At 37.0% G+C, this 14231-nt stretch overlaps 1 protein-coding gene across 8 annotated transcripts in view; it reads right to left on the reverse strand.

Annotated features, from left to right (window-relative positions):
* The window catches only part of PCDH15 (protocadherin related 15), a 1753436-nt gene that overhangs the window by 718763 nt on the left and 1020442 nt on the right, over window positions 1-14231 (reverse strand). For 4 of the 8 annotated variants that reach the window (XM_054659628.2, XM_054659627.2, XM_054659626.2 and 1 more), the window contains exons 7-8: window positions 14032-14046; window positions 13457-13522 (exon numbers count right to left, since the gene is read on the reverse strand). In XM_054659628.2, the coding sequence (XP_054515603.2) occupies window positions 13457-13522; window positions 14032-14046 (81 nt within the window). The remainder of the gene's footprint in view (window positions 1-13456; window positions 13523-14031; window positions 14047-14231) is intronic. The other 4 variants (XM_054659631.2, XM_054659630.2, XM_054659629.2 and 1 more) reach the window with 1 other exon arrangement.

A 14231-nucleotide genomic window follows, 5' to 3' on the forward strand; every position in this document is an offset into this window, starting at 1 on the left:
AACAATAATAAAGACTTTACACAAAATAGTGATTTTTAATCAGATAAATATATAAAGTTAGCAATTTAGGATTATGTGAAAGGATAATAATTATCTGTTAATTTTAAATTGCTGGTATTTTAGTCAACTGAAAATCTATCATGAATATTAGCTGATTTACCTCTCCTGAAAAAAAAAATGAAAGCAAGGAGTAGCATACAGTTAGTTTTTTTAAAAAAGTATGAACAAGTATGAATAAAAATTATATTTTGTGAGATTTAGCTGGAATTTTGAAATTGGCTGAAATAAAATTGAAATAATTGCTTTTCTCCTGGGATTCAAAATAGACTTTAAAAAAAAAACACAGTTTTAACTGAAACAAATCTATTCATTGTGAAACATTATTTCAAATCCATCAGGGTCCAAGGTGTTAAAAGAATATTCAAATAATACAAATAAAACATTTACTTAGCAAAACTTTCATATTTGCTATGCAATACAGAATGGAAATTCTAGTAGAGGTATCAATGGATCATCAGTAACAGAAAAACAGAAAGAAAACATTTGTTATAATAGTGTTCCATAAAACTTACTCATTGAAAAGAAATTTTAGATTGATTGTTTCTAAGATTTGGTAAAGTCTCAAGTGTAGCATGAAAATTAATCACTTGGGGGATGGAGCCAAGATGGCCGAGTAGGAACAGCTCTCGTCTACAGCTCCCAGCGTGAGTGACGCAGAAGACGGGTGATTTCTGCGTTTCCATCTGAGGTACCGGGTTCATCTCACTAGGGAGTGCCAGACAGTGGGTGCAGGACAGTGGGTGCAGCGCACCGTGCGCCAGCCAAAGCAGGGAGAGGCATTGCTTCACTCAGGAAGCTCAAGGGGTCAGGGAATTCCCTTTCCTAGTCAAAGAAAGGGGTGACAGATGGCACCTGGAAAATCGGGTCACTCCCACCTTAATACTGCACTTTTCCAACGGGCTTAAAAAACGGCACACCAGGAGACTATATCCCGCACATGGCTCGGAGAGTCCTATGCCCATGGAGTCTCGCTGATTGCTAGCTCAGCAGTCTGAGATCAAACTGTAAGGCGGCAGACAGGCTGGGGTAGGGGCGCTGGCCATTGCCAAGTTAGTTGTTTGGTTAGGTAAACAAAGCAGCCGGGAAACTGGAACTGGGTGGAGCCCACCACAGCTCAAGGAGGCCTGCGGCCTCTGTAGGCTCCACCTCTGGGGGCAGGGCACAGACAAACAAAAAGACAGCAGTAACCTCTGCAGACTTAAACGTCCTTGTCTGACAGCTTTGAAGAGAGTAGTGGTTCTCCCAGCACGCAGTTGGAGATCTGAGAACGGGCAGACTGCCTCCTTAAGTGGGTCCCTGACCTGCGAGCAGCCTAACTGGGAGGCACCCCCCAGTAGGGGCAGACTGACACCTCACACGGTCGGGTACTTCTCTGAGACAAAACTTCCAGAGGACCCATCAGGCAGCAGCGTTTGCGGTTCATGAAAATCTGCTGTTCTACAGCCACCGCTGTGCTGCAGCCACTGCTGCTGATACCCAGGCAAACAGGGTCTGGAGTGGACCTCTAGCAAACTCCAACAGACCTGCAGCTGAGGGTCCTATCTGTTAGAAGGAAAACTAACAAAGAAAAAGGACATCCACACCAAAAACCCATCCGTACATCACCATCATCAAAGACCAAAAGCAGATAAAACCACAAAGATGGGGAAAAAACAGAGCAGAAAAACTGGAAACTCTAAAAAGCAGAGCGCCTCTCCTCCTTCAAAGGAACGCAGTTCCTCACCAGCAACGGAACAAAGCTGGACGGAGAATGCTTTGACGAGCTGAGAGAAGAAGGCTTCAGACGATCAAACTACTCTGAGCTGACGGAGAATGACTTTGACGAGTTGAGAGAAGAAGGCTTCAGATGATCAAACTACTCTGAGCTACAGGAGGAAATTCAAACCAATGGCAAAGAAGTTAAAAACTTTGAAAAAAAATTAGACGAATGTATAACTAGAATAACAAATGCAGAGAAGTGCTTAAAGGAGCTGATGGAGCTGAAAGCCAAGGCTCGAGAACTACGTGAAGAATGCAGAAGCCTCAGGAGCCGATGCGATCAACTGGAAGAAAGGGTATCAGTGATGGAAGATGAAATGAATGAAATGAAGCAAGAAGGGAAGTTTACAGAAAAAAGAATAAAAAGAAACGAGCAAAGCCTCCAAGAAATATGCGACTATGTGAAAAGACCAAATCTACGTCTGATTGGTGTACCTGAAAGTGACGGGGAGAATGGAACCAAGTTGGAAAACACGCTGCAGGATATTATCCAGGAGAACTTCCCCAATCTAGCAAGGCAGGTCAATGTTCAGATTCAGGAAATACAGAGAATGCCACAAAGATACTCCTCGAGAAGAGCAACTCCAAGACACATAATTGTCAGATTCACCAAAGTTGAAATGAAGGAAAAAATGTTAAGGGCAGCCAGAGAGAAAGGTTGGGTTACCCACAAAGGGAAGCTCATCAGAGTAACAGCAGATCTCTCGGCAGAAACTCTACAAGCCAGAAGAGAGTGGGGGCCAATATTCAACATTCTTAAAGAAAAGAATTTTCAACCCAGAATTTCATACCCAGCCAAACTAAGCTTCATAAGTGAAGGAGAAATAAAATCCTTTACAGACAAGCAAATGCTGAGAGATTTTGTCACCACCAGGCCTGCCCTAAAAGAGCTCCTGAAGGAAGCACTAAACATGGAAAGGAACAACAGGTACCAGCCACTGCAAAAACATGCCAAATTGTAAAGACGATCAAGGCTAGGAAGAAACTGCATGAACTAACGAGCAAAATAACCAGCTAACATCATAATGACAGGATCAAATTCACACATAACAATATTAACTTTAAATGTAAATGGGCTAAATGCTCCAATTAAAAGACACAGACTGGCAAATTGGATAAAGAGTCAAGACCCATCAGTGTGCTGTATTCAGGAAACCCATCTCATGTGCAGAGACACACATAGGCTCAAAATAAAAGGATGGAGGAAGATCTACCAAGCAAATGGAAAACAAAAAAAGGCAGGAATTACAATCCTAGTCTCTGATAAAACAGACTTTAAACCAAGAAAGATCAAAAGAGACAAAGAAGGCCATTACATAATGGTAAAGGGATCAATTCAACAAGAAGAGCTAACTATCCTGAATATATATGCACCCAATACAGGAGCACCCAGAGTCATAAAGCAAGTCCTTAGTGACCTACAAAGAGACTTAGACTCCCACACATTAATAATGGGAGACTTTAACACCCCACTGTCAACATTAGACAGATCAATGAGACAGAAAGTTAACAAGGATACCCAGGAATTGAACTCATCTCTGCACCAAGAGGACCTAATAGACATCTACAGAACTCTTCACCCCAAATCAACAGAATATACATTTTTTTCAGCACCACACCACACCTATTCCAAAATTGACCACATAGTTGGAAGTAAAGCACTCCCCCGCAGATGTAAAAGAACAGAAATTATAACAAATTGTCTCTCAGACCACAGTGCAATCAAACTAGAACTCAAGATTAAGAAACTCACTCAAAACCGCTCAACTACATGGAAACTGAACAACCTGCTCCTGAATGAATACTGGGTACATAATGAAATGAAGGCAGAAATAAAGATGTTCTTTCAAAACAACAAGAACAAAGACACAATATACCAGAATCTCTGGGACACATTCAAAGCAGTGTGTAGAGGGAAATTTATAGCACCAAATGCCCACAAGAGAAAGCAGGAAAGATCCAAAATTGACACCCTAACATCACAATTAAAAGAACTAGAAAAGCAAGAGCAAACACATTCAAAAGCTAGCAGAAGGCAAGAAATAACTAAAATCAGAGCATAACTGAAGGAAATAGAGACACAAAAAACCCTTCAAAAAATTGATGAATCCAAGAGCTGGTTTGCTGAAAAGATCAACAAAATTGATAGACCGCTAGGAAGACTAAAAAGAAGAAAAGAGAGAAGAATCAAACAGATGCAATAAAAAATGATAAAGGGGATATCACCACCGATCCCACAGAAATACAAACTACCATCAGAGAATACTACAAACACCTCTACGCAAACAAACTAGAAAATCTAGAAGAAATGGATAAATTCCTCGACACATACACCCTCCCAAGACTAAACCAGGAAGAAGTTGAATCTCTGAATAGACCAATAACAGGATCTGAAATTGTGGCAATAATCAATAGCTTACCAACCAAAAAGAGTCCAGGACCAGATGGATTCACAGCCGAATTCTACCAGAGGTACAAGGAGGAACTGGTACCATTCCTTCTGAAACTATTCCAATCAATAGAAAAAGAGGGAATCCTCCCTAACTCATTTTATGAGGCCAGCATCATCCTGATACCAAAGCCTGGCAGAGACACAACCAAAAAAGAGAATTTTAGACCAATATCCTTGATGAACATTGATGCAAAAATCCTCAATAAAATACTGGCAAACCAAATCCAGCAGCACATCAAAAAGCTTATCCACCATGATCAAGTGGGCTTCATCCCTGGGATGCAAGGCTGGTTCAACATACGCAAATCAATAAATGTAATCCAGCATATAAACAGATCCAAAGACAAAAATCGCATGATTATCTCAATAGATGCAGAAAAGGCCTTTGACAAAATTCAACAATCCTTCATGCTAAAAACTCTCAAAAAATTAGGTATTGATGGGACTTATCTCAAAATAATAAGCACTATCTATGACAAACCCACAGCCAACGTCATACTGAATGGGCAAAAACTGGAAGCATTCCCTTTGAAAACTGGCACAAGACAGGGATGCCCTATCTCACCACTCCTATTCAACACAGTGTTGGAAGTTCTGGCCAGGGCAATGAGGCAGGAGAAGAAAATAAAGGGTATTCAATTAAGAAAAGAGGAAGTCAAACTGTCCCTGTTTGCAGATGACATGATTGTATATCTAGAAAACCCCATTGTCTCAGCCCAAAATCTCCTTAAGCTGATAAGCAAATTCAGCCAAGTCTCAGGATACAAAATCAATGTACAAAAATCACAAGCATTCTTATACACCAACAACAGACAAAAGAGAGCCAAATCATGAGTGAACTCCCATTCACAGTTGCTTCAAAGAGAATAAAATACCTAGGAATCCGACTTACAAGGGACGTGAAGGACCTCTTCAAAGAGAACTACAAACCACTGCTCAATGAAATAAAAGAGGATACAAACAAATGGAAGAACATTCCATGCTCATGGATAGGAAGAATCAATATTGTGAAAATGGCCATACTACCCAAGGTAATTTATAGATTCAATGCCATCCCCATCAAGCTACCAATGACTTTCTTCACAGAATTGGAAAAAACTCCTTTAAAGTTCATATGGAATCAAAAAAGAGCCTGCATCGCCAAGTCAATCCTAAGCCAAAACAACAAAGCTGGAGGCATCACGCTACCTGACTTCAAATTATACTACAAGGCTACAGTAACCAAAACAGCATAGTACTGGTACCAAAACAGAGATATAGATCAATGGAACAGAACAGAGCCCTCAGAAATAAGGCTGCATATCTACAACTATCTGATCTTTGACAAACCTGAGAAAAACAAGTAATGGGGAAAGGATTCCCTATTTAATAAATGGTGCTGGTACAACTGGCTAGCCATATGTAGAAAGCTGAAACTGGATCCCTTCCTTACACCTTAGACAAAAATTAATTCAAGATGGATTAAAGACTTATATGTTACACCTAAAGCCATAAAAACCCTAGAAGAAAACCTAGGCAATACCATTCAGGACATAGGCATGGGCAAGGACTTCATGTCTAAAACACCAAAAGCAATGGCAACAAAAGCCAAAATTGACAAATGGGATCTAATTAAACTAAAGAGCTTCTGCAAAGCAAAAGAAACTACCATCAGAGTGAACAGGCAACCTACAAAATGGGAGAAAATTTTTGCAACCTACTCATCTGACAAAGGGCTAATATCCAGAATCTACAATGAACTCAAACAAATTTACAAGAAAAAAAACAAACAACCCCATCAAAAAGTGGGCGAAGGATATGAACAGACACTTCTCAAAAGAAGACATTTATGCAGCCAAAAAACACATGAAAAAATGCTCATCACCACTGGCCATCAGAGAAATGCAAATCAAAACCACAATGAGATGCCATCTCACACCAGTTAGAATGGCAATCATTAAAAAATCAGGAAACAACAGGTGCTGGAGAGGATGTGGAGAAACAGGAACACTTTTACACTGTTGGTGGGACTGTAAACTAGTTCAACCATTGTGGAAGTCAATGTGGCGATTCCTCAGGGATCTAGAACTAGAAATACCATTTGACCCAGCCATCCCATTACTGGGTATATACCCAAAGGACTATAAATCATGCTGCTATAAAGACACATGCACACGTATGTTTATTGCAGCACTATTCACAATAGCAAACACTTGGAACCAAGCCAAATGTCCAACAATGATAGACTGGATTAAGAAACTGTGGCACATATACAACATGGAATACTATGCAGCCATAAAAAATGATGAGTTCATGTCCTTTGTAGGGACATGGATGAAACAAAAACATCATTCTCAACAAACTATCGCAAGGACAAAAAACCAAACACCGCCATGTTCTCACTCATAGGTGGGAATTGAACAATGAGAACACATGGACACAGGAAGGGGAACATCACATTCTGGGGACTGTTGTGGGGTGGGGGGAGGGGGGAAGGACAGTATTAGGAGATATACCTAATGCTAAATGATGAGTTAATGGGTGCAGCACACCAACATGGCACATGTATACATATGTAACAAACCTGCACATTGTGCACATGTACCCTAAAACTTAAAGCATAATAATAATAAAACAAAAAAGAAAATTAATCACTTACTGTTTTTAAGTCATTTATAATATTTACTCTGACTGTTGTCAATAAGATCCCTCATATCTCTAAATAAACCCTTTTAAAGATACTGAATAAACTCCATAGAGAATACTGATGGGATGCTATTTGCTATTTTCTCACAAATAATGCTCACACCTTGCCTGTCCCGAAGTATTAAGATAAAACCAAGCACATTAATCAATTTTCACCAAAATATATTCAATAAAGAAGATCATTTTATCAAGTAAAGTAAATATGTTTGTAAGGATTTATCTGAAATGTGAAGCTGCTACTATTCAATCTTCCCTCTTTATTAATGATTTTTTAAAAGAGAAAGTAATATAACAAAAATCACTTATTAATTTTGATGGTACCACACTATCAAATTTTCTGACACTAAGTATTACTTTCCAGTAGAAATCATCACGTTCATATTGACCTTTGGTATGACTGTAATAATCCTCTACTTTGTGTTAAATGAGGCAGTGATACCACTGAGCCAAATTGAATGACTTAACGCATTTTCTGAGTAAAATATATTTTTAAATAATAAAGTTGGCCGGGCGTGGTGGCTCATGCTTGTAATCCCAGCACTTTGGGAGTCCGAGGCGGGTGGATCACGAGGTCAGGAGATCGAGACCACCCTGGCTAACACGGTGGAACCCCATCTCTACTAAAGTACAAAAAATTAGCCAGGCATGGTGGCGGGTGCATGTGGTCCTAGCTACTCGGGAGGCTGAGGCAGGAGAATGGCGTGAACATGGGAGGCTGAGCTTGCAGTGAGCCGAGATCACGCTGCTGCATTCCAGCCTGAGTGACAGAGCGAGAACCCGTCTCAAAAAAAAAAAAAAAAAAAGGGAATACAATTATCTGTGATTGTGAACAAACATCTACACACAGTTGCGCATTTGAATTTTTAATTATACGCTGCTATGACATTGAATGAAGGATGAAAAAAAGAATTATTCTTTGTAAATTATATGTTACTAGATGAGGTCACCATCAACTGATTTGTTGGCAAATCAATTAAAAAGTCAAAAACATTTTTGACCAATCTACATACATTCAATCAACATCCATCTTCTCTATTTCAATCACATATGCTCTTTCTCATCTTCTCCAGCTATCTTCTTGCCATTTCTTAAACTTATCAGCATATTCATCTTCAGAGTCTTTGAATTTATTCCTCTGTCTATAATGTAAATTCCCTGGATGAATGCATGGCTCACATCTTCAGTCTTAACTTTATACAGTTTTGCTCAAATGTAATTTCCTCAAAGAAACAAGTCATCTATCTGAAACAGCATCACTGCCTCCTCAGTTGTTCCTCACACCTTGGTTTCTTGCTCTGTTTCGTTTTTTCTCCCTGTCTCTACCTCCATGTGGAAAGTGGTTTTGCCTGTTTTCTTCTCTGATGCATCGCCAGTACCAGAACAGATTCTCACACAATATAGAGTGGCAATAATCATACCTTGAAGAAATAACTAAGCAAATAAATGATTAATGAAATGACTGATTGAACAACAAAATTATGTATTGGGCATGTGTTCAAGATTGTTTGTAACAGGGAACGAGAGAATTGCAAGCAGGTGGTCTTTACTTACATTCTATTTCAGCTGTTTTGTTGTAAAAATGAAGACAAATTTGGGAGAATAATTTTACTATTAAACTTTGTCTAGGAACTATCGTCTTTCTTACTCAAAACCAACTTAAGAAGCAACACTCTCAACCGCACCCAGGTCTGACAACTCAAAGCACTGCTCTGTAAAATTGTAAATTTTCAAAAGCAAACACACAAATGACAGTAAAAGCAATATCATAGTTTCCAATGTGTCCTGAGGTACATGAAAAGAGCTTAGTGCTAACCAGGTCAGCATTTTTGGATTGAGAACCAAGGATTACTGTATGACAAAATGGAGAATCTAGAAAGCAAAAACTTGGATCAATAGTAAAAAAAATCTTGATTCTTGACATCAATGGCAAGTTGCTTTGGTGGATTTTTTTAAAAAGCACTCAATATATTAGTATATATCTACATTTTGTTGAATAAACCCATTCGAATTTAACCAGAAGTAGTGTACTTTAACAGTGCATAGATTATAACAATTTCATAAAAATGTTATATTGAATATACTTAACAGATTCATTTCTATTCATACTGAAAAGTAATTATACATTCTTTGCTTAAACTACACTACCTGATATAAATATAAAATAAATGCTCATTTTAGTATATATGTCAAATTTGTATGAAGTAGTCATAGATGAAGGGATAGCAAGTACTTTCATATTCTTTAAATCACATGACATACTTACATTTAGTTGAATTACATAAGTAATTCAATGTAGGAATACTTGGCATTTGAATATTTGTTTTGAAAACTGCTGTAGGAAATATTTTAAGTCCAAAAAATTTTCAAGATAGTTTTTGAATTACTATTTATATCTAGTAATTGCCAAGAAACTTTATACTGTTGATTACTGCACTCTATTCAAAAGTGAAGGTAGTGATCAGATTTTCAGTGTCTTAACAGGGAAGAAACTCACAGCTCAATTGTCTCAGCAACACAAATCCAAAGACTAGCAGTCAATATTTGATCGTAAGGAATGGAAGAAATGAAATAACTGTTTATGGCAAAAGGAAATTTAGAGAAGAAAGGCCTTAAGGACAGGGAATGGTAAAATCTAAGACCTCAAGAGAGTCCGTGTAAGGAAGAGAGGATGGAGAAATACTGCTTAGGAAAGTTCTGTACAAAGAAAATCTTCATGAGCTTTATTTCAAAGCCAGTAATTGAACTTTGGTGCTTCCTCCACTCTTACATCGATAAATTTCCACAAGCAACTCACTCCCCAAATAACTTTTAAAAAATTATACAATCTAAATGTAAACTTCTTCATTGAGTCCATCATGGCATCCTTGGTTGATGTTGCTTTCAAATTATGGAGACAACTCAGATTTACCTTTCATTTCCCAAATTTACTGAGAGTGTACAATATATTTTAAACTTTAAATTCATGAAGCTCCTTCAGGGTGGGTTTTCTAATCTCTCACGTAGTGATATCCTTTTGTCTCTGCATCTGTCCATTTCTGTACAGTCACAGTGGTGTGTTGTAACCATGACTTAAAATCATTTTCTCCCGCTCTTTACGTAGCAGTGCCTGTACACTTCGGCAGATTCTGAGAATTAGTTTGAATGAGTGGTTCCAAAGTATGTTTAATGTCAATCTATAGTTGCTGTAAAGCAGCCAAGGACTCTGATGTGGCTGGCACTCAGTGGCAGGTCTTTAAGTAGTCCCAGAGTAACTGCCCCCACCTCTCTCCTTTCAGTAAGGCTTCAATGCTATAAGCAACTTAGAGTCAAGAGAAACTAGAAAATATCTGTTCAGAAAGGTATTTTAGACATTCTCACTTAATTAAACATAGATAATGTGATCTGTTTCTCTAAATCCATTCTCCCCTCAAAATGAAATTACATAATAAATACGCTCTACATGCTAGTTCAAGAGCTTTCTGGTAGTAGTCAGGAACTAACATATCTCTTTGTGTGTCCACTTTGCCCCTTTACAACGTAAGCTTAGTATTACCAGCAATTGTGATGAAAATAATCTCTTGTTCATCCCAAGATGATGTAATGAATCTGTCATTAAGGTGCTGTTGAGGACAAAGATCAGGAATTGAAAGCATCTAACAGAGCCCAGGATGAGAAAGAAGTTTATGGATCTCTGCCTGTTAAATTCATAATTCTTCCAAGCATGCACATATGTATAAATGCACTTGACATATATATTCACAAAGAATATTTCCGTCCCACAAATTATAAAAGTCTTTGAGAGATAGAGACATGTGTATAAATAAGTGTTCTATAAATGTAGCTCAATGACTTACATAAACAATTAGCTATAATTTAAAAAATGAGCTATTTAGATGCTTTGCTTTAGTAGTGAATGTATTTAGCTATAGAGATTATTTAGCAATAGACATCAGTTAAATGAGCCACAGGCAATTTGACTTCAAGTAAATTTACTAATTTAGCTGATTAAAGATTTGTTAGGCCTTTCTTTTCAAAGAAGCTTCAAAGCCTTTAAAAATGAGTGCTCATCATTCTGGTAAAATAGGAAACCCACATGTTTTATTACTACCAATTAAAAGATACTGGAAAGGAGAAATTAAGAGAGTATAGAGCAAGGCTAAAAATAACTATTTCTTTTCTTTCTTTTTTTCAGACAGGATCTCACTCTGCCACCCATGCTTCAGTGCAGTGGAACGATCTCAGCTTACTACAACCTCCCCTCCCGGCCTCCCAGGTTCAAGTGATTCTCATGCCTCAGCCTCCCAAGTAGCTGGGACTGTGAGTGTGTGCCACCACATCTGGCTAATTTTTGCATTTTTAGTAGAAACAGGGTCTTGCCATGTTGGCCAGGCTGGTCTTGAACTCCCGAGCTCTAGCAATCCAGCTGCCTCAGCCTCCCAAAATGCTGGGACTATAGGCATGAGCCACCCAACATGGTCAAAAATAATTGTGTCATTGGGAAGTTTAGATTGCCTAAAGAAAAATATAAAAACATTTGCATGGATTGTTTCCCTTAGATTTTTAAGACAAAAATGATTAAAGCACTACATTATAATATCTGGCAGAGGTTCATTTGATCACCATATTTTTAGAAATTTAATGCAAAAGAGAAATGCAAAACATTTATTCTCTAGATCAGTATTTATACTTCTTGTGATGACTTAAATAACTCTGGCAGCTTTCTGAGTAGTTGGCAGTTTCTACAAAATATGCCAAGTAAGGAGCACAACATTAGTATACTATATCATGTCATTTTCTTCTAAAACACAAATATTGAACTTTTACCACCTGCTACTGTACAGCAGTGCTATGGCAACATCTTCGTAGAGTTCCTAAGCTCCTTTGAAAAGTAGGATCTAATCAGCACAAAAGGAAATAAACTATCATCATTGCTGTTGCTATAATTACCTAGTTGGCAAAATAAGCTCTATACAGAATCACACATTAAAACAAATTTGCTTAGGAAAACTAAATGTTTTATTTCAGCCCAGCTTATATTTTCAAATGATTGGTTAACAATTAGAAAAGAAACTTTTGATAAACCTTGCATTATGTTTACTGAGTTTTTATTTCTGGTTAAAAAGGTTAACTGTTTTCACTGTGGAATATTTAGAAAATATAGATTTCTTTCTTTAAAAATAGCCATAAGGAAGCCATAATTCATCACTGTAACAGAGAATCTTTTTTCATATATCTTTTACTTTATAGTATTTTAATATTTTTTCTCTACTGTAGACACATTTGGGATTTATTTCCAACTTACATAAATGCATCATAATAACTGTAACTCCATATGATTTTATTATGAATAAGGATAGATTTTAAAAACATAATCAAAGTGTTCACATTTTTGTAATTACTTAATGTGGCAAATATTTTATTAATACTTAAATTTGTTTAAACAGAGGCCAGCAGTACTGTAGATATTTCTGAGTGATTTCAAAGAATGTGCAGGAATATACATCTGTGTCAATTCTTTAAATGAGTAAAAGGAGCATCTGTAATGCAGCAAAATCAATCATGAAGAAGTAACTGATGCAGGAATTGCCTATACAGGTTTTCAAAGTACATGTACGCATGTAGATTGAATTACAAGAAAAAGGTCACTTTCTAATAAGGCAATTGACAATTATTTCGTAAAAAATATAAAACTGCAAGCACATACTTTAGAACAAATATTAAGTACAAACTTGATGGAAGAGTCTATCATGTAATTAGCAGACAAAATGAGCCACAGACCACATTTACATACTTAGTTTAAAATAGAAACAGAGTCCCAAGAGATAACCATTTTACTGCTGCCCAGTTGAGGAGAAAACACTTTCAATATTTCCACATTAACGTTCAGAGAGTCAAGGCGGCTGATGCAGAACAAAAACACTAATGTTAAGGAAAAAAAGTTTTTCCAAAGAAGAACTTGATATGAATTAGATATTAATTGTTAATTACTTCAGAAGGCCCAAGTGATTATTCAGACTTCTTTCTCTGCTCTTGGCCTTATTTCATGTTCCCGCTTTCTAAGCACATTAGGTTTTCCTATTAATCAGTCACAATCACCATGTCTAATCGGCTGTGGATCTAGATCCTTACCAGATCCCAGCCAGTAGAAGTTAGCAATGTAAGGCTTATTTTGTGGACCACTTCTTTGGAGGAATATGTTGTGTTTCTGTTAGATGACTATATACATGATAGTCAACTTCCAGCCCATATCTGGATGCATTCTTGAGATGACTCTGAATCAAATAATTTCTTTTAAACCAAAACTAAATATTTATATTAATTGAATGAGACTTTTATAAATTATTCCAAGTAAAGCATGAATTTCCAGAGAGTGGCATAATTTAAACCCATACTGGAGGGGAATTATCCATGGATTTGGGTTGAAACTTTCATTTTAGTACCTCTACTCATAGTAGATTGAGAATTAAAATCTGAAGAAAACCCTCTTAGATAAGACATTTGTAAAATAAAAAACTCACTCACCATTCCGACTTTCTTCATCAATAGCAACTATGGTAGCTGGTGGTCCTCCCCTAGCTAGTTTGCAATCTAAAGAGAGAAAATAACCAAAAGTAAGAATTGACTGCAGGGGCACACACACTGAGAAAAAAATTCATTGAGATGTATATTAATATTTAAAAAGGAAAATCTTGCAATCTAATTAATATGCATCACTACATTTAATATTATTTAAAACATTTTATAATAACCACATAGATTCCTTACCACATCATAATACAGTCACTTTGTGCATCACAAAACTACTCAAATCTTACTGAGAAAACACCAGCAGGGACAACTGGAGAGCAGAAGTCCTTCAGGACAGAGATAATGGGATGGAAATTTAACCCAAAGAAATAACAGAAAGGGATGATTAACAAGGATAAATTGTAATTAAAGCATCACAACAGAAACAAACATAATTGGACTTTAATTGTGATAAAGGGTCTAATTAGAGAGAGTGAATAGAATTTTAATAATGTTCTAAAGAGAATAAAACAAAGACAGACAAGCAATGCTCATGAGGTTGTTTGGGGTTTTTATTTTTGTCATCTTACCCTCATATTGCCAGTCTGGAGTCAAAAGTATAGAGTCATCAATGGAAGCAGATCAGAAAAATAGAAGAAAGAAAGGAAGAGAGAATATATGTATATATTTAGTGAGAGATTTAAGGATATAAAAAGCATTATACAATAACATTATCTAATGATTTGTGGAAATAGAATATATAAAATCCCTATCAGATTTCCTACTTCTA

This window comes from Pan troglodytes, chromosome 8 (genome assembly GCF_028858775.2).
Source record: "Pan troglodytes isolate AG18354 chromosome 8, NHGRI_mPanTro3-v2.0_pri, whole genome shotgun sequence".
In the NCBI taxonomy this organism is placed as follows: domain Eukaryota; kingdom Metazoa; phylum Chordata; class Mammalia; order Primates; family Hominidae; genus Pan; species Pan troglodytes.